Consider the following 25,207-nt stretch of genomic DNA (forward strand, 5'->3'; position numbering starts at 1 on the left):
AAATGTTATTGTGGAGAGTAAAATTTTTTATTTTTCATGTTATTATACAGTATATATTTTTATTTTTTATAAACCTATGTGGGCTAAATAGTTATATTTATTAACTATACTTTGGAGTAAATTATATTCTGAATAATCTTATTTATGTAGATTCCAAGTTATATTAAGAAACTTAAACTTAGAGGATTTCTGATACCATTGCCCTTTAAGTTAGTTTTTTTACACTCTTATAAAATTATGGTTTAGAATACAAATAGGAAATACATTTCTTTGTAAGAACTGTTATTTAGTTGATGCTTTTTTTCTGACAATGAATTTTCTAGTATTGTCCTTTCTAAAATATGCTTTACTAAGCTATTCAGGAGTGAAATAGTTGAAATAGTATCTGTGAGATCATAAGCAGCATCTGATTAGTAGTGTTTTTTACTTGAACTCCCAACTATTAGAGATAAGTATAAATATGAATTGAAACTTAAGGTAGTTACCAACTTCTCTACATCAGTACTATTTCATGTGTGTATTTTAAAATGATTAATTAAGGCTTTTTTATTTAAGTCATAGAGACCACTTCAGCTGACTTTACAACGTAACTAAAGACCATATATTTGTCTCATGATTTCTTCCATCAAAGCATGAAGAAGTGAATTATTGAAAAGATAAAAATAAATTTGTTTGCTTTCTGTCAGAGTTCATATCCACAGCCAACCTTGATAGAAGACCAGAATGATTTAGACAAGTTTGCTTTGGAGATTCATAACATATGCTTGCTGGACAGAATTGAGTTATCTCTGCTCTGGAGAGTAAGTTATTGTAGCAGGAGCTGACAGAGATGAAGATAACCGAGGGAAATTCAATTACCTTTTAGTGTTTTCTTTCTAATAGGATTCTTAATGTGAAAAAGATCCTTAGATGATGCGCCCCTGTTACGTGTGAGATCTTCCTTGATACCTGTTTCCAGAATACCATGAATGTTCAGTTCCAGGCTGTCATGAAGCATGAAATAGGCAGCTTATTGTTAAAAGCACTTTTGATTGAAAGGTTTAATTTTTACTTGATGTCACTGGTGAGCTTTATAATCATTGACCCACCCTCTGTGGTTTTTTTTAACAAAGTATGTATTATTTTCTATGAGTTTATTATTTAATATGTTGGGAGATGATTTTTCTTTTTTCTTTTTCCCTCCTTCCTTTCAAATGACCTTTTCTGGAAGTATCTTGTAGCTTCTCAATGTTGATGTTATTGATATCCTCTGTCTAATTATCATATACTGAGGCTTGGCAACCTACTGTTAAGTGCTGTTAGAATTCTCAAGCTTCCATTTTCACTTTCCTCTGTATTATGCCAGACTTTTTGCTAGAGTGGTGTCTTTATTTTCTCACTCCCTTTTACTGTTTAGTATCATGCAGTCTGGCTTTTCTCCTTTCCTTTTCATGTTTAATCCTAGAACAAAAATATTTAAAATGTCTCTTGAATATCACCAGTGATCTAATTAAACTACCTATTGGTTCTTTTTTCTTCTTCATGTTCCTTGATCTCTGCATCATTTGACATTGATCATGAACCCTTCGATTTTGAAATTCTTTTTTTGCTTGACTTGCTTACCAGGTATTTTTCTGGTTAGCTTTTTACTTCTCGTGGTTCTCCTTCTAGTTTTCATTTCTATCTCCGTTTCTTATTTCTTTACCAGCAGTATAGGTCTTTCACGAGAATACCTCATTGGTCCTTTTAACTTTTGTGTTCTTTAATGATTTTATATAATGTCAGCATTATATAAAACCTCTATATAGAAGACATTAAAAGTTTTTAAAGTGAAAATTTTGGGAGTTCCCGTCGTGGCGCAGTGGTTAACGAATACGACTAGGAACCATGAGGTTGTGGGTTTGGTCCCTGCCCTTGCTCAGTGGGTTAACGATCCGGCGTTGCCGTGAGCTGTGGTGTTAGGTTGCAGACACGGCTCGGATCCAGCGTTGCTGTGGCTCTGGTGTAGGCCGGTGGCTGCAGCTCCGATTGGACCCCTAGCCTGGGAACCTCCATATGCCGCAGGAGCGGCCCAAGAAATAGCAAAAAGACAAAAAAAAAAAGTGAAAATTTTGTATTTATTGTCTTCTATAGGTAATTTAAGATTTAAAAATTGTGAGAAGGCGTAGAGTGAAACCTCCCTTTCTAGTCTCTTCCCTGATGCCTTTCATCTCCTCGCCTTTTTAGGAAGCCATTGTTAGTTTCTTGTGAATCCTGTCAAGTTTTTGTTTGTTTGTTTGTTTTTGTCTTTTTGCCATTTCTTGGGCCGCTCCCAGCCGCATATAGGAGGTTCCCAGGCTAGGGGTCGAATCGGAGCTGTAGCTGCCAGCCTGCTGCCAGCCTACACCAGAGCCACAGCAACGCGTGATCCAAGCCTCTTCTGCGACCTACACCACAGCTCATGACAATGCCGGATCATTAACCCACTGAGCAAGGACAGGGATTGAACCTGCAACCTCATGGTTCCTAGTCAGATTCATTAACTACTGCACCATGATGGAAACTCCCAAATCTTGTCAAGTTTTTTATGCACATATATGCAAATAGGGATACATATTCTCATCCCCCTTTCTTCATACAGATGTTAACAAATCCATAGTATTCTATACTTTGCCTTTTTAACTTTTTTTTTTTTTGGCTTTTTGGCATTTCTTGGGCCGCTCCCGTGGCATATGGAGGTTCCCAGCCTAGGGGTCTAATCAGAGCTGTAGCCACCGGCCTACACCAGAGCCACGGCAACGTGGGATCCGAGCCGTGTTGACAACCTACACCACAGCTCAGGATAATGCCAGATCCTTAACCCACTGAGCAAGGGCAGGGATCGAACGCGCAACCTCATGGTTCCTAGTCAGGCTTGTTAACCACTGAGCCACGACGGGAACTCCTAATATTATTTTTTGGAGATCTTTTACACTTTCATCAGCAGCATGTGAGTGTCTGCCTCCTAATAGAGTGTGTTCTCAAACTTTTAGGCTTTTATCATTCTCATAGATGGTGCGTGATAGTTATGTAGTTTTCATTTTGTGTTTCTCAGTGTGGTTTTAACTTATATTTCCATTTTTTATAAGTGAGGTTGATTATCCTTGAGCCTTTGTATTTCCCTTTCTGAAAGATATCCTTTGCCTATTCTTCTGGATGTTTTTCTTACAAATTTGTAGAAGGTCTGCATGTATTAAAGAATCAACTCTCAGAGTTCCCATCGTGGCTCAGTGGAAAAGAATCTGACTAATATCCATGAGGAGGATACAGATTCCATTCCAGGCCTCTCTCAGTGTGTTAAGGATCTGGCATTGCCGTGAGCTGTGGTGTAAGTTTCAGATGCAGCTCAGATCTGGCATTGCTGTGGCTCTGGCATGGTCCAGCAGCTGCAGCTCCAATTTGACCCCTAGCCTGGAAACTTCTATATGCTGTGGGTGTGGCCCTAAAAAAAAAAAAATTCAGCTCTCTGACTTCTGTTACAAATATTCTTGCCAGTTTGTTGGCATATGTATGGTGGAATTTTTGGTATCCTGCAGAAGATTTTTATAAAATTTTGTTGTTGAATTTATGAATGTTTTCTTTTATGACCTGATTTTTTGATTGGTATTTGAAAAGATCTTCTGCATGCATAGATTATAAAGGAGTTTCTCCATGTTTCTAGTAGTATTTCAGTTTTTTTTATCTTACATTTAAATGTTTCATTTATTTGCAATTTATTGTGGGATAAACTGTGATATTAGTATAGCTTTATTTTATATGACAACCTCATTTTCCCTGCAACATTTACTGCATATTCTAAATTTTCTCCTCTGATTCGAAATGCATGTGTTATCATACACTAAATGTCTATGTTTTGGGGGCGTCTATTTTTTTATGTTCTATATTTTCCTATTATTCGGTCTATGATTTCATGTATTGGTGTCAAATTTTATTTAAATTATTAAGGCTTTATCATGTGTTTTAATACTAATAGGCCTTTGCTGTTCCTTCCCTCATTGATGTTTAAGATATTTTTCAGGAGATTCCCATTGTACCACAGAGGAATTGAATTTAACTAGTAATCATGAGGTTGTGGGTTTGATCCATGGCCTCTCTCACTGGGTTAAGGATCCAGCATTGCTGTGAACTGTGGTGTAGGTTACAGACATGGTTCTGATCCTGTGTTGCTGTGGCTATGTTGTAGACCGGTAGCTATAGCTCTGATTCAACCCCTAGCCTGAGGGGAAAAAAAAAAGATTTTTCAGAATTGCTGTGGCTAGTCTTGTTTAGCTGGTAATATTAGATTTAGCTTATCTGCCTGAAAAAACTGGTTTCATTTGATTCTCTTGAGCTTTTCAAGTATTCATCACTTCATGTGCAAATATTGTGATAGTTTTTCCTTCTTATTTCTAACTTTTCTGATTGCTTTTTATTATCTAATTAGATTGGCGTATTCAATTATTATTATCAGGTAATAGTAATTCTTACTGTTGGCTGCTAATATTCGGCTTACTGACATCTTGTTATTTTACCATTCTCCTCTCCATGAGTTCAACCTTTTTTGTTTTTAGATTCCACATCTATGTGAAATATTCCCTTAGTTCTGTTTTGTTGAGTTTTTTCTTTTTAATGAAAAGTGTATCCAATTTTGTCATCCTTAAATAGAGCAGTGGAGTTGATAGTATGCTTTTTTAAATATTAGATTGTTATGGATTGACATGAGATATTCATGGACTGATGCCATTTAACATAATGATAGTCCAACCTAAAGCTTATTGGCTCATGATAGATTTTACTGGTTCACTTTAAGCACTCAAAAATAATATGTATTCCTTGAGTTTTGTGCTGATTCTTGAACTTAAATTGTGGTTAACTTGATTATAGTTATATAAGACCTATGAGCAGATGAAATGCTTCTACATATCTATAATCCAGATAATTCCAAACCTATTGTTTTTGGATTGTGTAGATTTTTCTGGAAGTAAAAACAACAAAAAATTACTTTTTTTTTTCTTTTAGGGTCGCACCTGCAGCACCTGGAAGTCCCCAGGCTAGAGGTTGAATAGTAGCTGCAGCTGCCAGCCTAAGCCACAGCCACAGCCATAGCAACACTGGATCCCAGCCGCATCTGTGCCCTGTGCCACAGCTTTGGCAATGCCAGATCCTTAACCCATTGAGCAAGGCCAGGGATCAAACCTGTATCTTTTCAAAGTAGAATTCAGGAGAACCCACTGTGGTGCAGTGGGTTAAGAACCCACCTGCAGCACCTTGGGTTGCACAGAGGCATGTGGTGATCTCTAGCTGTGTACAGTGGGTTTAAGGATCTGGCATTGCTTCAGCTGTGGCATAGGTTGCAGCTGTGGTTTGGATTCAGTCCCTGGCCAGGAACTTCCATATGCCATGGGTGTGGACATAAAAGAAAAAAAAAAAAAAGGTGAATTCAGATATATACTGGCAGGTTAACTTGGGAAACCCTGACTTAAGAAGAAATTTTGTTTACATCAGTGGTTCTTTTTTTTTTAACTCAAAAAATATTAATCTGAAGAATACATATGGAAAAAATGTACTGATGAAGAATGTACTGATGAAGAAGGTACTATAAAGTAGGAGTTCCCGTCGTGGCACAGTCGTTAACGAATCCGACTAGGAACCATGAGGTTGCGGGTTCGATCCCTGCCCTTGCTCAGTGGGTTAACGAGCTGTGGTGTAGGTTGCAGACGCGGCTTGGATCCTGCATTGCTGTGGCTCTGGCGTAGCCCGGAGGCTACAGCTCCGATTGGACCCCTAGCCCGGGAACCTCCTATGCCGCAGGAGTGGCCCAAGAAGTGCCAAAAAAAGACAAAAAAAAAAGAATGGTATAAAGTAAAAGAGAACATTCTCCGTATCTTTTCCCATTCCATACTCCCAAGATAATGGTTTGGCATAAAACTTTTCCAACTTTTTATTGTGAATGTACACTTTCTGTATAATTTCATGTATATACATCTCACACATCTATTTAACCAAAAATGTGATTATATTATGTAAAATGTATTTTGAATCAGTATTTTTTATAATTTTATTTGGTTATAGAATCTTTTGAGAAGCTGACCTTGAGAAATTTATACAAAATAATAAAATTTCATATATAATTTTTGGAGGTTTATGGATACTGGATTGTGAGTGCCTAAGGTTTGCATCATTGCTTCTCCTGTAGAAGTCATGAAGAGGAAGTAGAGGATAACCTGTCACTGATATTTCTCTTTTTTTGGGTATTATGTTTTCAAATTCTGGATTATGTTACCCTTTTTGGAGACCTTGGAGAGTTACTTGTACCCATTAAAAATGTTTCAAAATTACTTTTCTGCTGAGGGAAACAGACATTAGACCTTATTACTACTTTGTAATAGGATCTGTTTCTCGCTCTTTTTTTTTTTTTTTTTTGTCTTTTGTCTTTTGTCCTTTTTTAGGGCTCCACTCACGGCTTATGGAGGTTCCCAGGCTAGGGGTCTAATTGGAGCTGTAGCCACCGGCCTACACCAGAGCCACAGCAACACCAGATTTCAGCCGTGTCTTCGACCTACACCACAGCTCATGGCAATACCGGATCCTGAATCCAATGAGTGAAGCCAGGCATTGAACCCTCAACCTCATGGTTCCTAGTCGGATTCATTTCCACTGCTCCACGATGGGAACTCTAGGATCTGTTTTTTATTTTAATTTCAGTATAGGCTTGGAACATAAGAAGTTTTCAATAAAATATTGTTAAATTAATGACAATATCACCTATTTGGATTAATGAAGGTTTTTATATGCGGCTAACAGAAATTTGGAAATTTTGTCTTTTCTTGTGAGATCCTAGATTCTTTTAGATTAAGAGAATGTTCTGTGCAGAAGATCTCGATGTGGCTCACGAGAACCCAATTTCTCTGTGAGGATGTAATTTTGATCCATCCTTGTCCTCACTTAGTGGGTTAAAGATCTGGACTTGCCGTAAGCTGTTTTGTAGGTTGCAGATGTGGCTCGGATTCAGTGTTTCTGTGGCTGTGGCATAGGCCTGCAGCTGCCTTTCTCTTTGACCCCTAGCCTAGGAAATTTCCATATGCCACAAGTGTAGCCATTCGAAAAGAAAGAGGAGTTCCTTTTGTGGCTCAGTGGCTAACAAATCCAACTAGGAACTGTGAGGTTGTGGGTTTGATCCCTGGTCTTGCTCAGTGGGTTAAGGATCCAGTGTTGCTGTGAACTGTGGTGTAGGTCACAGACGCGGCTTGGATCCCGTGTTGCTCTGGCTGTGGCGTAGGCCGGTGGCTACAGCTCCGATTAGACCCCTAGCCTGGGAACCTCCATATGCCACAGGTGCAGCCCTAGAAAAGGCAAAAAGACAAAAAAAAAAAAAAGAGAAGAAAAGAAAGTGTTCTGTTCATATCCTGGTAGAAGCATAAAAAATAGTAGTGATTAAACTACCTTGTATTACTTACTAGATTGCTATTGTTTTTCTTTTATCCCCCAGCTTTATTGAAGTATGATTGACAAATATTGTATATATTTAAGGTATACAACATGGTATTTTGATATATGTGTACACTGTGAAATGATTAGCACAATTGAACAAATTAATGCATTCATCTCCTCACACCATTGTTTTGTTGGTGTGGTTGAACATGTGAAATCTGCTCTAAGCAGATTTCAAGTGTAGGACACATTCATTTAACTTTTGTCCCATGCTGTACATTAGATATCCAGAATTTAAGAGCCTCAGAACTTAAATTCTGTACCATTTGATCAATATTGACCCTTCCCCTCCCTTTAGCCTCTAGCTATTACCATTCTACTCCATTACTCTGAGTTCGATGTTTCTGTTTTTAGATTTCACATATAATGTGGAATCAAGCAATATTTGCCTTTCTGTATATGGCTTATCTCACTTAACTTACTATCCTCCAGGTTTGTCCATCTCATCACAAATGCCAAGATTTTTCCTTATTTTGAGGCTGAATAATATTCCAATATGTATATACCACATTTTGTTAATCCATTTATCTGCTGATAAATAATTGTGATGTTTCCATACTTTGGCTTATTTTTAATAATGCTGTAACAATTATGGGAATGCAAGTATCTCTTTGAAATAGTGAATTATTTCCTTTGTATATAAACAAGGGTATTGCTGCATTGCATGATTGCTCTATTTTTAACTTTTTGAGAAACCTCCATACTATTTTCCATAGTGCCTACGCCAGTTGTTATTCCCACCAGCAGTGCTCAAGGGTTTCCTTTCTTCTCTGTCCTCCTCAACATCTGTCCTCCTTGATATTGCTCGTATTGGATTAGTTTTATGGAGTATCACCTATGTAATAATATTTAAATTTCCTTTCATTCACTTGTATGGAAAATTTTTAAAACTAATCCATAGACATATGTTTTTTTCTGTTCATGTTGCTGTTTTCTACTGAGTTTATATATTTGTTTTTATGTGCATGTAAAATTGATAGAGTGTAAAATAAGTCTGAGCTATTTAAAGAGTAGTTGGATGACAAACTTTTCTTCATCTTTTTCCACTTCTTTATTTTATATTCCCATTACTGAACTGAATTCCCCATTTTGTCTATCAGTTATACAAGGCAAATGAAATAGAATGATAGCAGTTGCCATCATAGCTCAGCGGTTAATGAATCCGACTAGGAACCATGAAGTTGTGGGTTTGATCCCTGGCCTTGCTCAGTGGGTTAAGGATCCGGTGTTGCTGTGAGCTGTGGTGTAGGTTGCAGACACAGCTCGGATCCTGTGTTGCTGTGGCTGTAGGCCGGCGACTGTAGCTCCGATTAGACCCCTAGCCTGGAAGCCGCCATATGCCATGGGTCCAGCCCTAGAAAAATACAAAAAAAAAAAAAAAGAGAGAGAAAGAAATAGAATGATACTGTTTTTCTGGGTTTTTTGTTTGTTTGTTTGTTTGTTTTTTTTACTAACTTTGAAAGTTATCTTGTAAATATGAGACGGTGCAAAGTATTTTCAAGTGAACCTCCCATTTATGCTTTCCTTTTGGTCTTTTTCCTCTTTTCATTTTGTCCTTTCTTTTTTATTCTTTTTTATTCAAGTACTTTCTGCTCTTACTTGAACATGTCTTAAAAAGTAAGTGAGCAAGGACTGGTCAAAGTTAATGGCAACTTTTTTGAAGCTGAGCACGATACCATTCTGTTTCCCATTGCTGTTTTACATTGATAATTAATACATCCCACTTTCTTGCCACATTTCTTTCTCGATGTGTACTTTACACCATCAGTTTTGTCATTTGCTGAAGAGATGGCTGAGTACTAGATCTTGAGTCATCATAGTTTAATAGCAAAGTAGAACAGCAGTTTTCCTCCCAGTTTTGCTGTTTATCTACTTGCATTATGATTTTCGACATCTTTCTTAACCTCTTTTTATATATTTCTTCATTCGTAGAGCAGGAAAAGGGAAATGGTAAGCTTTACAATATATGCACTTAATTTAAACTTTTTTATCACTGCTGTTTTCTTTATGTTTGACAGAAATGAGGTTGATAAATAATCGTGAGAGTGATGAAATACTATCTTAGTGAAGTAAAGGGGTATCATAAGTCCTTTTAAATCTCTGAATCGATTTTGTTTGAGCACCCAGTGAATGCAACCACATTGAGTACTAAGGTGCAGTTTGGTGTAGCTCTGACTTTTCAGTCAGCTAACCTTGTGCATTAATCTTGGCTGTCATTTACTAGCTATGTGAGCTAACACACTATTGCCTCATGTTAAAATCAGGATAATAATGATGCCTGCCTATAGTAATTTTGTTAAGAGTGAATGGGATTTTTTTTTTTTTGTCCTTTGTCTTTTTGTTGTTGTTGTTGTTGTTGTTGTTGCTATTTCTTGGGCCGCTCCCGCGGCACATGGAGGTTCCCAGGCTAGGGGTTGAATCGGAGCTGTAGCCACCGGCCTACGCCAGAGCCACAGCAACGCGGGATCCGAGCCGCATCTGCAACCTACACCACAGCTCACGGCAACGCCGGATCCTTAACCCACTGAGCAAGGGCAGGGACCGAACCCGCAACCTCCTGGTTCCTAGTTGGATTCGTTAACCACTGCGCCACGAAGGGAACTCCCGTGAATGGGATTTGATGCCTGTAAAGTGCCTGTTACCAGTGTGGGTTCATATTAAATGTTTAACAATGCAGCTGTTATCGTAACTTTCAAAGAGAGATTTTATATATATATATTTATTCCAGATAATCTCAAGGATTATCCAAGGAATACTTACGTGTCCCACAGATTTTGTGGGACACTTTGTCTGCATGGGACGCTTTGTCTACCTTAGGGTTATGATCCAGACTATTACTATGTCAGAGCTCGGGAGGCGACCTCTTACTGTTATACACATGACTTTCCCAGGATATAGCTGTTTTTCTTTATCCTGTTGCCCAAAGCATGGGCATGGGCCATTCTTTTTTCTCACTTACAGGACATCACAGTGCAGAATAGGAAAATTAAAACTCATTACTGAGTATTGCATCTGCTAATTCGTAGACACGCTCTTGACTTCTTCCTGAGCTCTGTCTCTATCTGTTTGCCAAATTGCAGGAGCTGGTTTAGCTTCCCCATGTAGAGGGCTCCTTTGACCACAGATTTTCTTCTTTAAGTACAGTTTTTATATGTTTTCAAAAATGAGGGGGAGTTCCCGTCGTGGCGCAGTGGTTAACGAATCCGACTAGGAACCATGAGGTTTCGGGTTCGGTCCCTGCCCTTGCTCAGTGGGTTAAGGATCCGGCGTTGCCGTGAGCTGTGGTGTAGGTTGCAGATGCGGCTCGGATCCCGAGTTGCTGTGGCTCTGGCGTAGGCCGGTGGCTACAAAAAAGACAAAAAAAAAAAAAAAAAGAGCGCTTTCTTCTTGATGAACGTAGCCTTAAATTCCTTTATGAATAGTTCCCTCCTCGGCTCTGAATAGTTCTTTCTTCTTTCAAAACACACTTTGTATATCTTTCTTAGCAATTATCTCATATTCTAATTATTTAGTCCAGGCCCATGTGCCTAAGGTCATAGAATGAGAGGAATGTTGGTTCCAAGTTTCACCTTTTTTTTCCTCTGGTTAACTCACAGTGGGACCATCAGATTCCTTATGGAAAATTCCCACTCTAGTTTGCATGCATGTTCTGGTATATTTTCCACACCTGGACTCTGCAATCACAGTCTTTCTCAGTATATTTCCAAAGTGTGCTGTATTCATTCTGGAATGCACTATTTTTAGAGATTCTTTTAGGATGTGTTTTAACTTGTCTCATTTTCTATTTTATCTTCTTGATAATGGCCAGATTAAAAACTAGATTCACAGCATTTTCTACTCTCGATCTTCTGTTGGTAACTTTTGAACAGATCATATACATACCTACACAGGGCACATGTATACGAGCACATACTTTTTTTAAAAAAAATTCACACACTTTTAGAATTATATGTGAAACTAAAGAAACTATCATTGTTGGGGCGAAGGAAGACGATTCTAGAGTAAGTGCATGTTCCTGTGTTGGTTTGAAAATTTTGGTGACTGAATCAGAGCTACAGCTGCCAGCCTACACCACAGCCACAGCCACAGCAACACAGGATCCAGGTCCCATCTGCAACCTGCACTACAACTCATAGCAGTGCTTGGACCATTAACCCACTGATCGAGGCCAGGAATCAAACCCACGCCTCATGGATACAAGTTGGGTTTGTTACCGCTGAGCCATGACAGGAACTCCTGTAGGATTTGTTTTAGATATCCAGCTCCTGTTCACAGAAACAAAGCTTAAAAAATAGCAAGAAACAAAGCTTAAAAAATTAAAACTTCTTGATTTCTCTCTCACTGCCTCTCTTTTTCTCTTTATATATGTGTGTATATGTATTTGTGTATAATTGTATAATCTTATATGAATATATATTTGTCTCATTATGATTTTTTTAAATATAATTATTTGTTTAACCCTATCTATTTAAACTTAATTTATTAATTATAAATACCACATTTTATTTTCCAAACTGATGTATGATGTCTGCAGGCATTGTTAAAGAAATCAGCTTGTCTTTTTGGAAGGTGTTTTGTTATTTACTTGATAATTTTGTGATTTTCATTGTTGACAAGTGACTGTAATGAAGTAATGAAATAATAAAAAAGCATTACATGTGTATTTGACATACAAGTGGATCCTCTGGCCCTCTTCTTAGAGTTGACTTGAATTTTCAAATACGTAAAAGCTTTTAAGACAAGTTCTTGACTATCTAAAGTAAAAAATTAGAGCTCTTATTAACCTTCAAATTATTTGAAAATATTGTTTGAAGACTGCAGTTGGTGAGATAAGAACCCAGGACATCTTATCCAGTCCATTAAAACAATAAGAAATGGAAGCGATACCTTGATGAGTGTTCTGCCTGTTTTAACCTTGAATGCTGTTATTGGGGGAATGATGCCATGTCTGTTTCATTGGCTTAGGCTTTTTCATGCTGAGAGAAATCAATACTTAGAGGTGGTGGATGACAGAGAAATCACTTCAGAATTAAAGGTGGCTGTCACACATTGTCATTGGTTGACTTTTGTTCGCTGTTGAGGTTTTTAAGATGTCATTTTTCTAAGTCTTTTCAGGAGTCTTTGTAAGATTTCTGTGGACAACTTTTCTTTTTTTTAATGATGAGACTTTAAATCTGAGTTAAGAGATCAAGTGCAGAGACCTCCAAAATTGAAGTATTGAAAAGTTTCTTAATTTGTTGTCCCTTAGGTGATTTCCCTTTTAAATGCTTTGCAACAAGTAATTTATAGTGTAAGTGATTTTGAGATAAATTGGGACATAAGGTGTGTTTTCTAGAAGATATGTTTAGTTAACTAACAATGTAATACTCTGTGCGTACCTGTGAAAAAGAATGAAGATAAAACTATATGTCCTGACATGGAATGATGTGTAATTTGATACCATTTGCATAGGAACTACATCTTAGGGTTAACAGCGACTACCCCTACAGAAAACAATGAGCCAAGCAGGGAGGAGGTGACTAGAGAACTCTTTAATTTCTTATAAGTAATTCCTTTTTTAATTTGATTTTAAAAGCAAGCATAAGTTTCTTTAAAAACAGTCAAAACGTGAAACCTGTAAAACCAATACATTTCAATTGCTTAATTAACATTGAATGTGGCTAAATTGGGAGAAAGGCTTATATATTAAAGATTTCACCTTGAACTATTTTAACTGGAATTTGTTTTTATTTCAAAATCTAATGCCAGCTTAATAAAAATTTGCTTTATAATCTGTTTCTCATAAAATACAATACAACTTAACTCTCAAAAAATATGCATTTAACATTAATTTACTTCCTTTTCTTGATACTGAAATAAAGTGGTTGTGCGATGCCCTCTCTGTATATCTGTCGAATCACAACCCCTTTTTGCTCCATTAAGCTAAATGATGTTTTTTTTAATGAAATGACTTACTTGCTTCTGTTTTTATTTTCAATACTTAAGTATGTTTTTTTATCATTGCAATTTCTTTTCCAGTTTTTGAACTTTCTGCAAATGGAATCAAGTTTGGTTTTATCTGGCATTTTTAGATCAGCATTATATTTGTTGAGATTCATTAGATTTGTTACGTTTTCCTGTTTCATTTTCAGTGCTGTTCCCTGCATTAGTAGAGTGCTAATGTTTCATAATCTCCTCTGCTGTTGATTGGCAGTTAGGACCTTTCTAGTTTTTAACTGTTGTGAACAATGCTGATTTGAATATTTTGTAGTCTTTTGGTACACATGCTCATGCGTTTCTGTAGGGTGGATCTACTTGACTGTAAAGTGTTCATGTTTTCAATTTTAATAGGTATTGCCCCACTCTCTTGCAAAATTGAGTACCACTCCCAACGTTAGTCTATAACTGTTGCCATTACTCCACATTTTTATTAATAATTGGTCCGCTCTCTTTATTTTGGTATTCTGGTGCTTGTGTAATCATATTTTATTGTGTGTTACTATGAATTTTATTTACAAATGAAACTTTGTCTTTTCTCCTGCTTGTTGTAAGTTACATTTTTTACTTTTGTGAAGTACCTGTTTATCTCTTAACCAGTTTCTTATTATTTATCTGTCTTATTGGTTATCAATCTTACTGATTTTATAGAGGGTTTTTTTATTGACTCTTTTTTTTTTGACTTTTTGTCTTTTTAGGGCTGCACCCATGGCATATGGAGGTCCCCAGGCTATGTGTCAAATCGGAACTGTAGCTGCCAGCCTAAGTCACAACCACAGCATTACAGGATCCGAGTCATATCTGCGACCTACTCACAGCGGCTCACTGTGACGCCAGATCCTTAACCCACTGAGTGAGGCCAGGGATTGAACCTGCATCCTCATGGATGCTAGTCAGATTCGTTTCTGTTGAGCTATGATGGGAACTCCTATAGAGAGTATTTATCCATTTGGTATATGAGCTGATTTTTTTCAATATGAGTATTTTAACTAATTTCTTCCCTGGTAGTATCTTGCCTATTCAGTTTTTAAAAACTTCTTAAATACTTTTTTTTTCTTTTTTTTTTGCATGTTTGACTGCCCTGCAGCATGTGGAGTTCCCAGGCCAGGGGTCAGATCCCAGCCACAGTTGCTACCTAAGCCACATCTGTGGCAACTCTTGATCCTTAAACCACTAAGCCAGGCCAGGGATCAAACCCACAACCCAGTGTTCCCTAGACATTGCTGATACTGTTACACCACAGTGGGAACTCTTCCTTAAATTGAATGAAGTATAGTTTATATGTAATAAAATATACCCATTTTGAGTATACAGTGTGATGAGTTTTGATAAGTAGATAAAACATACCTGTGTGACTGTCACAATCAAGATATGGAAAATTTCTATCATCTTTGAGAATTCCCTTGTGATTTACTGTGGTCAGTTCTTCTCCACATATCCAACTGTAAGCAACTGCTCATCTGGTTTCTGTTATTGTGGATAGTTTTGCATGTTATAAAATTTCATATTAATGAGATTGCATGGTAGATACTCTGTTGTCTGGATTCTTTTGGTTAGCATTAAAGTTTTTGATATTAACACCATATTGTGTGTGTGCTTTTGTTTCTTTTTTTGCCAGCCAATGTTACTGTCCATCTATAGATGGATATTGAGTTATTTCCAGTATTTGGCTCTTATTAAAAGCACTGTGGGCATATTCATATAATATATTTTTTGTGGAAATATGTTACTCATTTTGAGGAAGTATCTAGGAGTGGAATTGCTAGGTGCTGTTGCAAGTATATATTTGGGCTTACAAGAAACCAACAAACTATTTTCTAAAATAGTTGTACATTTTACACATCAGCTGGCTAGTTCGTAAGTGTGAGAGTTCCATTTGTTCCATATCCTTGACAGTATTTGATGTTGTCAGTTCCTTTAATTTCAGCCCTTCTAATGTGTATATAGTGATAGTTTATTGTGGTTTTTATTTGAGTTTCCCTACAGAGTAAGCATTTTCTCTCATACTATTAATTAGTCACTTGTATATCTTTTGTAATGTGTCTATTCAGATCCTTTGTTTATTAATTTAAATTTGCTTGTCTTATTGAATCATAGGAGTTCTATATATACCCTGGAAGTAAATCTTTTGTTATATGTATAGTAATCTTTACTCATATGTATAGTGAATAATTCTTCCCAATTTGTGGCTTGCCTTTTCATTTTCTAAATGATGCCTTTTAAAGAGCAGATTTTATAAAGTTAGCTGACATCTAATTTGTCTTTGAATTAGACTTTTTTATGGTTATGATTTTCTTCTATGGTTTCTTTTATGGTCTTCAGTCTAAAAATTTCAGTCTAAGTATTCTCTGCCTACCCCAAGTTCATCATATTTTCTGCTGTTTTTTTTTTTTTTTTCTAGAAGTGCTATAATTTTAACTTTTCCACCAAAAAGAACATCATGGACTTGCAGAATAGACTTCTGGTTGCCAAGGGAGAGGGGGAGGGAGTGGGGTGGTTGGGGAGCTTGGGGTTAATAGATACAAATTGTTGCCTTTGGAATAGATTAGCAATGAGATCCTGCTGTGTAGCACTGGGAACTATGTCTAGTCAACTTATGATGGAGCATGATAATGTACGAAAATAGGATGTGTACATGTATGTGTAACTGGGTCACCATGCTGTACAGTAGAAAAAAATTGTATTGGGGAAATAACTATTAAAAATAATAATAATTTTAACTTTTATATCTAGGTCTTTGATTCATTTTGAATTAAATATTTTGTGTATGGTATGAGGTGAAGACAAGTTTCTTGTGTTTCCCTGTTTGTGACCAGATGTTTCAGACCAGTTGTTGAGACAATAATCCTTCTTTAATAACTTACTTTCTCTTGATTTCTACTTGTATAGTATGATTGAGAGTATAAAATCCTATAATTTTGTTTTTCTTTTGTAAAATTGTTTTGCTATTATTTTCTTTTTTTGTTCAGATATATTTCAAACTCAGCTTGTCACTATCCATAAGAAAGCTTGACAAATTTTTAAGATTGGCTTGAATCTTGTGTTCCCTGGTGGCCTAACAGTTAAGGATTCCACATTATCACTGCAGTGGCTTGGGTTCCATCCTGTCCGGAGAACTTCTTTAGATTTTTTTTTTTTCCACTTTGTATATTCAGCTGTAGAATCAAAAGGACCTCTAGATACCTATATCTCTTTCTCTTTTGTGACTTCCTCTTCTCTCATAGTTTGTCCTTCAAATTCCTTCCCATCTTATCTTCTCAATAGGTATCTTTAAACTTGTTTCACACGTAAAAGCTATAGGAGAAATATATTTTCTGGTGCTTGAAAATGTCTTGAGGATATTTGGGGAGTAGTGTATAATCTGAGTATATCTGGCATATGAGATGGGCAGGCATTTTAAGAGGTAATATACCACATTACTGATTTATAGAAAGCGCCAAGATCTAGCTAGTAAAATTTGCCTCTTTAATTGTTTAACATTTTAGACAGTCATATGCCTTTTTTTTTTTTCTGTCTTTTCTAGGGCCATACCCATGGCATATGGAGGTTCACAGACTAAGGGGTCTAATCAGAGCTGTAGCCGCCAGCCTACACCAGAGCCACCACAATGCGGGATCCGAGCTGCATCTGTGACTTACACCACAGCTCACGGCAACGCCGGATCCTTAACCTACTGAAAGAGGCCAAGGATCGAACCCGCAACCTCATGGTTCCTAGTGGGATTCATTAACCACTGAGCAACGACCGGAACTGCAGTCATATACTTTTTTGAGGGTGGGAAATATAAATATATCTGCATTATACCAAAGTAAATTCTTCTAGAAGTAAATGGACAGGTAGAAGATTATTTCACGAGCTGAGTTGTAAGCGAATAAAGATATGTATGAGAGCAGTGAGAAGAGTGATTCACAGGTTTTGCTAAAATGGAATTATGGGATATGAAGTGAGGGAAATTTCTGTCTTAGGTAACAGAAAGCTTTCCCTTTTCAATGTAATAGCATGTTTAGAGTAAAGATGATGAGTTCAGTTTTGTACATTTTCAATTTTAGGTGCTTACTCAATGATTGGAGATTATCCTACAGGTAGAATTTGGGGTCAGAATTTTGGAAAACAACTGGGTCAGATATGAAAAATTTGACATCTCCATCTAAACTTATAATAGTAGATGATATGGGGGTGGATGATATTGCCAGGGGACATGCGACAAAGCCTTGAGAAAATGCCAGCATATTGGTAAATGATAAAGAAAAAAGTCTGACCACCGAGAAAGGTGATCAGAGTGATGACAGAGTGATGGCTAGAGAAATCTGCTTATTATTAAGTTCAGTCCTCTCTAAGCTTTCATACAAAGAACAAATAGTAACTGTAGACTGAGACATAGCATCTGGAAAGAAAGACTAAGCGGGCTATTTTCTTTATTTACATTTAGAGCCAGAATAGGAGTTCCCGTTGGGGCTCAGTGGAAACAAATTTGACTAGTATCCAAGAGGACGCAGGTTGATCCCTGGCCTTGCCCAGTGGGTTAAGGATCTGGCATTGCTGTGAGCTGTGGTGTAGGTTGCAGACTTGGCTTGGGTCCTGCGTTTCTGTGGCTGTGATGTATGTAGCCAGAGGCTACAGCTCCAGTTCAACCCCTAGCCTGGGAACCTCCGTATGCTGCAAGTGTGGCCATAAAAGACCAAAAAAAAAAAAAAAAGGCCAGAATGGTTACTTGAATTATAAATGGTCAGTTTAAATTGTTTTTCTCTTCAGTTATTTATTTTTGCCCCGTATAAGTGAATTTTTTTAAGAATTTATCTTATGTTTTATTAATGCTGTGGTAATAGATGCTAGATTTTCAATGGTAATAGATCTTGGATTTCAAGTATATTCAAGTGGGTGGTTCTCAAGATGCTTATTTCTTTTGTTTTTAAGATTTAGATTTTTGGGAGTCGTTGTGATATCATATTACTTAGTTCATGTGTTGCTTAAAATAAGAAAACAGAAAAGTTGATGTAAAGTAAAACTAAGTGAAAGTACTAGACTTGGCCCTTGATTTTAGTGATAGATGATGCATTTTCATAGGGTCTCTTGGGATACTGCCATTCAACCTTTAAGCACAAGCACACCCACACAAATACATATACTCCTCCAGTTGAGTAACATGTGTATTGAAGCAGATACTCCTTATCTGTACTTGACTTTGAATGATATTGTCCTATATTGAATATGTTATTATTTTTTGTTATTTTTTAATAAGAATGTATTCAAATTCCACTTTAAAGATATCTTAAAGACCAGGTACAAGTTCGTTATATCTTTACAAAACATTCTTCTTTGGTTTCGTTTTATCATGTTTTAAGGTTAGATGTGACTCTAATGTTCTGCAATGAGACAGAGATTGATAATCAGGAAAGAACAGCCCTTTAATGTGATTTATATCTATAGATTTTATGTCAGATATGAAAAGTTGCCGTTTAAATTGTAAAGGAGGATCCATTAAAGAACACTTTAAACCATTTTACCATTTAACTTACCTTGAACTCTTCTTTTTAGAATTATGCCTTTTTAAGCAAACTTTAGTAGCTTACCAACTGTTTGCAAATACGATTTGATAAAGTTAAATCATTCTAATATTAGTAAAAAGCAAATAATAGGCCATTAAATAATGTCTTTTATTTGTGCTTTTAGTACATGTAATATGGCAGTATCTGTGTTTCAGGGGAGTATAGAAGCCAGTTATTTTTTAATTTCCATCAATAATTTTGATTTCCTCTAATCAAGTGAGGTTAGACAGGGGCAGGCTGTATATATTAGGGAATGTCGAAGGTACAAAAACTCCACAGATGTCTCCCCTTTTGTCCTTTTGGTCTCAGGGTATGGCTGGGTTAGATGTGAAGTAACTTGTAGAATGATGCCTAGTTCTGGGATGAATCTGCAAATACCACATAGCAATTGATATTTTTGTTGCAGTGGAATAATTCCCTAGTTATAGTCACTTAAACTTCTCTCCTTCAGGTATTTCTTAATTATATTTCAATTATTTGTGGAAATCATATTTTTGACCAACTGAACCATCTTATTTCCAACTGAACACAACTTATTTCCTTCACATCAGCGTTTAGGTAGAGGTACTTTACTTTCACCATTGTACCAAAACTGATGTCGTAGAGGTTGCCTCAGATCTTCTAATTGTGCAATTCCTGGAGCTAATGTCATCCTGTCACTTTACAGATCATGTCAGACCTAGCAGGTGCAGTGAGTTAGATGCCCAAGTCTGGCAAGAGATACTGTCAGGGATGATGCTTTAGTCCAGTTTTTGTCTTCTCAATCTTAGGTTTATTCATATACATATGTAATATATATTCATATACATACACACACACACACACACACACACACACACAATGATTCTTTGTGTTTTTTCAGGCCTCATCCTGCATTCCAGAATTGATTTAATCTATTACTTTTTCTACTTGTCTTTAGTTCTTGGATTGAATGATATTGCTTCCCTCTTCCTGAAATTGACCCATGTTTCTGCCTTGCCTTTTGCTTTAAGGTTTTCTTTATTTCCTTCTAAGAATAACGTATCTTCTCAAAATCTTCAATTCTCTGTCTTCCTTCAGAGCATCTTACACATCCCTCTTACTATTTTCTGTAAACCTTTTTATTAAAAATTATTTTTAGCTCCAGTTATTTAATGTTAATGACATAGCAGTCAGCCCTTTGTATCCATGAGTTCTTTATCTGTGGATTCCAATCAATCACAAATTGAAAATATTTGAAAAAAAAAATCCAGAAAGTTCCAGAAAGCAAAACTTGAATTTGCTTGTGAGCCTAACAACTCTTTACATGGCACTTACATTGTATTAGATAGTATAAGTAATTTAGAGATGATTTTAGGTATAGACAGCCCTTCATATCTGCAGGTTTTGCTTTTTTATGCTACGTATGCTTGGCCATTTGATGAAAGAGACTTAAGCAACTGCAGATTTTGGTATCCATCGGGATCCTGGAACCTATCCTTCTTATACCAATGGACAAAGGTACTTTTATTCCCGCTTCCCTCCTCACACTCTAGAGAGAACGAGGATTCTCCAGGGCAAAGGCTATCACGCTAATTCAACCTTCGATCAGTATAGCCTGGTGTTTTGCACAAACTAAGAGATATTTCCCTCCTTGTGCATGTTGATAAACACCTTATCAGTTGGTTTGCTTGTGGATGTTAGGAACAGAAAACCCAGTTCATACTGGCCTTCAATGAATGAGCAAAAGCCTATAGGTTCTTGTAAAAAGTTTAAAAAAAAAAATGGTCTCACAGAGCAGCTCCTTTCATGGCTCAGTGGAAATGAACCTGACTAGTATTTGTGAGGACTCAGGTTTGATCTCTGGCCTTGCTCAGCGGGTTAAAGATCCCGGCATTGCCGTCAGCTGTGGTATAGACAGCAGACATGATTCAGATCTAGTGTTGCTGTGGCTGTGGTGTAGGCCAGTGGTTACAGCTCTGATTACACCACTAGCATAGAAACGTCCATACGCCACGGGTGGCCATAAAAAGACCAAAAAAAAAAAAAAATGGTTTCACACAAAGTCTAATAGGTAGGCTAGTCTGCGACTAATCTGGAAGTCCCTGTTCCATTTGGAATAAACTTGTTATTTCTGCAATTCTCACAGTTTTGCTCTCTTTGGGTTTTGGCTTCATCCCCAAGCTTACTTCTTTCCTCGTATGAAAAGAACTTTTAGTACTCCTGGAATTATGTACTTCCTCTTTTATACCCTAAGTTAGGAATTGTCAACTGTCAACAAACTCTTGACCCTTTCTCTTACCGCACCAGTTATATTAAGTGCTGTCCCTCAAGATAGTGTGTCAGTGCTGGTGTGCTTATTACCTTCATTGGTTTAGGATAATTAGGGCCCTCTCTTGTTCTTGGGGCAGTGCTGGGGATAGTGTTTGGCAACAGTCTATCTATATTAGTTTACAGGAAAAAGGCAGGCAGTCACAATGTGTCTCGTGTACATAAACTGTTAAAACGTATTCCAGCACCATATTTTCATTACTCATCATAGGTTGTGTATACATGTGACAAATATGTGAGTTTGCATTTGGAGGTTAAAGGAAGGAGTCTAATAGACTCTGCTGTTAGAATTAAGTATCAGAGTTTCCGCTGTAGTGCAGTGGAAACGAATCCTACTAGTGTCCATGAGGATGTGAGTTCAATCCCTGGCCTCACACAGTGGATTGGGGATCCAGCACTGCCTGGAGCTATGGTGTAGGCCACAGACACAGCTCAGATCCTGCACTGCTGTGGCTGTGGTGTAGCCCAGCAGCTGCAGCTCTGATTCAACCCCTAGCCTGGAAACTTCCATATGCCATGGGTGTAGGCCTAAAAAAAAAAAAGAATTATAGTCAAGTTAACATTAATTTTTTTTAATTTTAATCAATTAATTATTATGTAGTACAGCATCATATACATGATACACCAAATGTCTGAGTTCTAAAAGAAAAAAAATAAGCATCTTGGAAACTAGTGATTGTATTTCTTGTATCTGATTATTGCTAAAAAAAAAACCCTAAAATTTTTTGGCAAAATTGATGATATTTAAAAAAATATTTTCAAACTTTAATGCATAAATATGATTGGAATCTTATTAAAATCCAGATTTTGATTTAGTAGGTATCAAGCGGGACCTATAGTTTTGAATTTTGAATAAGTTCCTATGTGATTCTTTTTTTTTTTTTGTCTTTTTGCTATTTCTTTGGGCCGCTCCCACAGCATATGGAGGTTCCCAGGCCAGGGGTTGAATCAGAACTGTAGCCACCGGCCTACGCCAGAGCCACAGCAACGCGGGATCCGAGCCGCGTCTGCAACCTACAGCACAGCTCACGGCAACGCCGGATCGTTAACCCACTGAGCAAGGGCAGGGACCGAACCCGAAACCTCATGGTTCCTAGTCGGATTCGTTAACCACTGCGCCACGACGGGAACTCCCCTATGTGATTCTAGTGCTGTTAGTCCATTTTGCTAGCTAGGGTTTAAAAGACCAAACTGTTTCTGTCATTTTCTCAAGGTGTTGAGGACTAGCTCAGTTTACCCTGCAAGTCACCACTGTCTCTTCTCTGGACCTCTGCAGTGGCCTTCTAACTGGTCTTCCTCTTTACCTCTCTTGTCACACCATAGTACATTCTCTAAATGATACTATAGTGGTCATTTTAAAATGCAAATCAGTCATATCACTCCGCTGATTAATCTTCCATTTCATTAGAATAAGACCTAAACGCCTTGTCATAACTACACAGGACTAAGCGATGCAACCCCTGCCCTCCAAACTCATTTCATACCATCCTTCCCTTTATTCATCTTGCTTTGTGACTGCTCTTCATGCTGCTTGCGATGTGGATGCCTGCATCTTCCCATGACTGGCTTCTACTCTTTATTCAGGTCTCTGCTTACATATGAACCACTTCTGAGTGTATCTTAGGAACGACTTCAGAGAAATAAATTCTTGGGGGATTGTTATACAGAGACAGTAGATCACTAAGTCTGTTAACTCAGATAATGAGGGATATAAAAGTCACTTGTAAATATTGGTTGGTTCAGTTCTTATTAGACATGATTTTATAATGCATTTAAAAGTTTTGGTTGGTTCAGTTCTTATTAGAGATTATATTATCATGCATTTTATAAAAATTGTGGTTGGTTAAGTTCTTATTAGAAATTATTTTATAATGCATTTTAAAGTTTTTTTCCTACATTTTTATGGTAATAACAGTATGTTTCTTTTTCCTTTCCAAGTCACTCTGTGCCCAGTATTCTGCAGACAAACGAGAGGATGAAAAGATGTGTGATCATCTGATAAGAGCAGCTAAATATCGAGACCATGTGACAGCAACTCAGCTAATCCAGAAAATTATCAACATTCTCACAGACAAGCATGGAGCCTGGGGAAATTCCGCAGTGAGGTAAAGAGATGCCTTTAGGATTTGGCCACTGATTTTCTATAGAAGGCCAAGGTTTAGGTAAATGGCTTTGGATATGATCAAGGCCAGATGAAGAACAGAGTTATTTAATTTTGTATTTTATCATCCATTATGAATTTAAAGAAAAGGGGAAGGAGAAAATCAGTACGGGTATAGTTATGAATCTTTGTGGATATTTCAGTTCCCTTCCACTACATTAAAAGAATAGTTGCTGATACATGTATTCATTTTGAAGTGAAATAAATGTTAAGGGAAGTAGTTAATGTGAAGTATTTCACTAGCTGCACTTATATGTAAATTTATACAAATACAATATTTTAAGAGACGTTTCTCTATTTTATACTTTGGAGTTTTTAATACATAAATTTGGAACCATAATAATATGTGTTATTTTCTTGGCTTATGTTGCAAGTTACAGGTCTATGATGAAGTAATGTCTTCTTTAAAATTTTATTCACTATATTGTACCTGCTTTTAAGATGACCAAACTCAACATGCTATTTTTTATTCTAATTTCTACAAATAAAATAAGTCCATTACCTTCTTGGACTAAGGAGTTTAGATAAATCATGAAATTTAGTCTTTCTGGAATATTTTATGCCACCAGTCTTAGTAACATGCTTTGACTCATTTAAGTAATGTTCATGGAAAAGTTCTTTTTTTTCCCACTGGAAAGATATTTTTTAATTCCTCATTCTACATAACTTTTTTTAGAAGACAGCAGCAAGAACATAGCAAATTACTTGTATTGTTTTCCACTTGTGTTTTAAGCAATTTTTATGTCTAGCAGACATCTAAGACTAGTAGTGGAAATTTTCCTGTGAATAGAAAACAATTCTAGTTTTTTAAAAGCTGAACTTTAAATTAGTAGAGTTGAAAGCTATCTGATAGAGGATGTTTTTATTTTGAGTACAAGTACAGAGTAGTTATATTGCATGATGCCTATCATGAAGAATATGAAAATAAAATGAAATGCGTGTCTGGGCAAATCATTTTTGGTATTCAGCAGAAGGAATACAGGTCAAGGACATGAGAGCGAAAGGAGGGCGAAAGCAGGAACCATGTTTGTTTGTTTGTTTTAATCCTGTTCAAGCTGATCGTAGCTGCAAGAATGGTCATGAAAATGACATGAGTTTCTGGGTCAGAGCTCTTAGTGTCGTGTCTTGCAACATCTAAAAGCCTGTGGGTGTGTGTCTTTGCGGGAAGTGGGAAAGGGGAGTTGTAGCGAGAGTTTTAGAGTTTCAAGGTATTTTAATGGGACAGATATTTTATAATCACTTCGACATCAGGTAGTAAGTAAATTATAAGGTAACGTTGATATACAGTGCTTGGCACACACGGGGAACTCAATACGGATTTGTTACAGTTTTTTTTTTTTTTTTAAGTTGCAATTTTTTTAACCTAAAAGGAGTTTTGCAACTTTAAAATGAAAACCTATAGGCAGTTTATGCCAAGTGTGTCGTTTTTATGAGATTAAAATTCTTTTTTGTGATCACTATACCTTTGTGTAGCATGATATACCTGTGCTGTCAACACAAAAGCATTGTTTCTCTGAAGTGGTTTTTGTGTAATAAGGTCTCTTGGAGAACTAAATGGACTGTGAAATGTATTTATGTAGAAATAATTAGTGTTTGTGTAATAGAGTTGTTCAAAGGCTTCAGCTCTCTTATTCTATATAGCCAGAAAGAATTGAATTCTGAAATTTTGATATTTCCCCCAATTCACAGTTTTTTACTTTTTGCTGCTCAAATAAAAATAACTGTCATATTGTTAGCTTTTAAATGTGTGCATTCTTCAGAGCAGCAA

At 36.7% G+C, this 25,207-nt stretch overlaps 1 protein-coding gene across 5 annotated transcripts in view; it reads left to right on the top strand.

The window, feature by feature from the left end:
• LRBA (LPS responsive beige-like anchor protein) overlaps nt 1-25,207 on the top strand; it is a 709,127-nt gene that overhangs the window by 294,324 nt on the left and 389,596 nt on the right. For all 5 annotated transcript variants that reach the window (XM_047799683.1, XM_047799685.1, XM_047799682.1 and 2 more), the window contains one exon: nt 23,217-23,383. In XM_047799683.1, the coding sequence (XP_047655639.1) occupies nt 23,217-23,383 (167 nt within the window). The remainder of the gene's footprint in view (nt 1-23,216; nt 23,384-25,207) is intronic.

The sequence above is a fragment of the Phacochoerus africanus genome, chromosome 10, assembly GCF_016906955.1.
Source record: "Phacochoerus africanus isolate WHEZ1 chromosome 10, ROS_Pafr_v1, whole genome shotgun sequence".
Classification (NCBI taxonomy): Eukaryota; Metazoa; Chordata; class Mammalia; order Artiodactyla; family Suidae; genus Phacochoerus; species Phacochoerus africanus.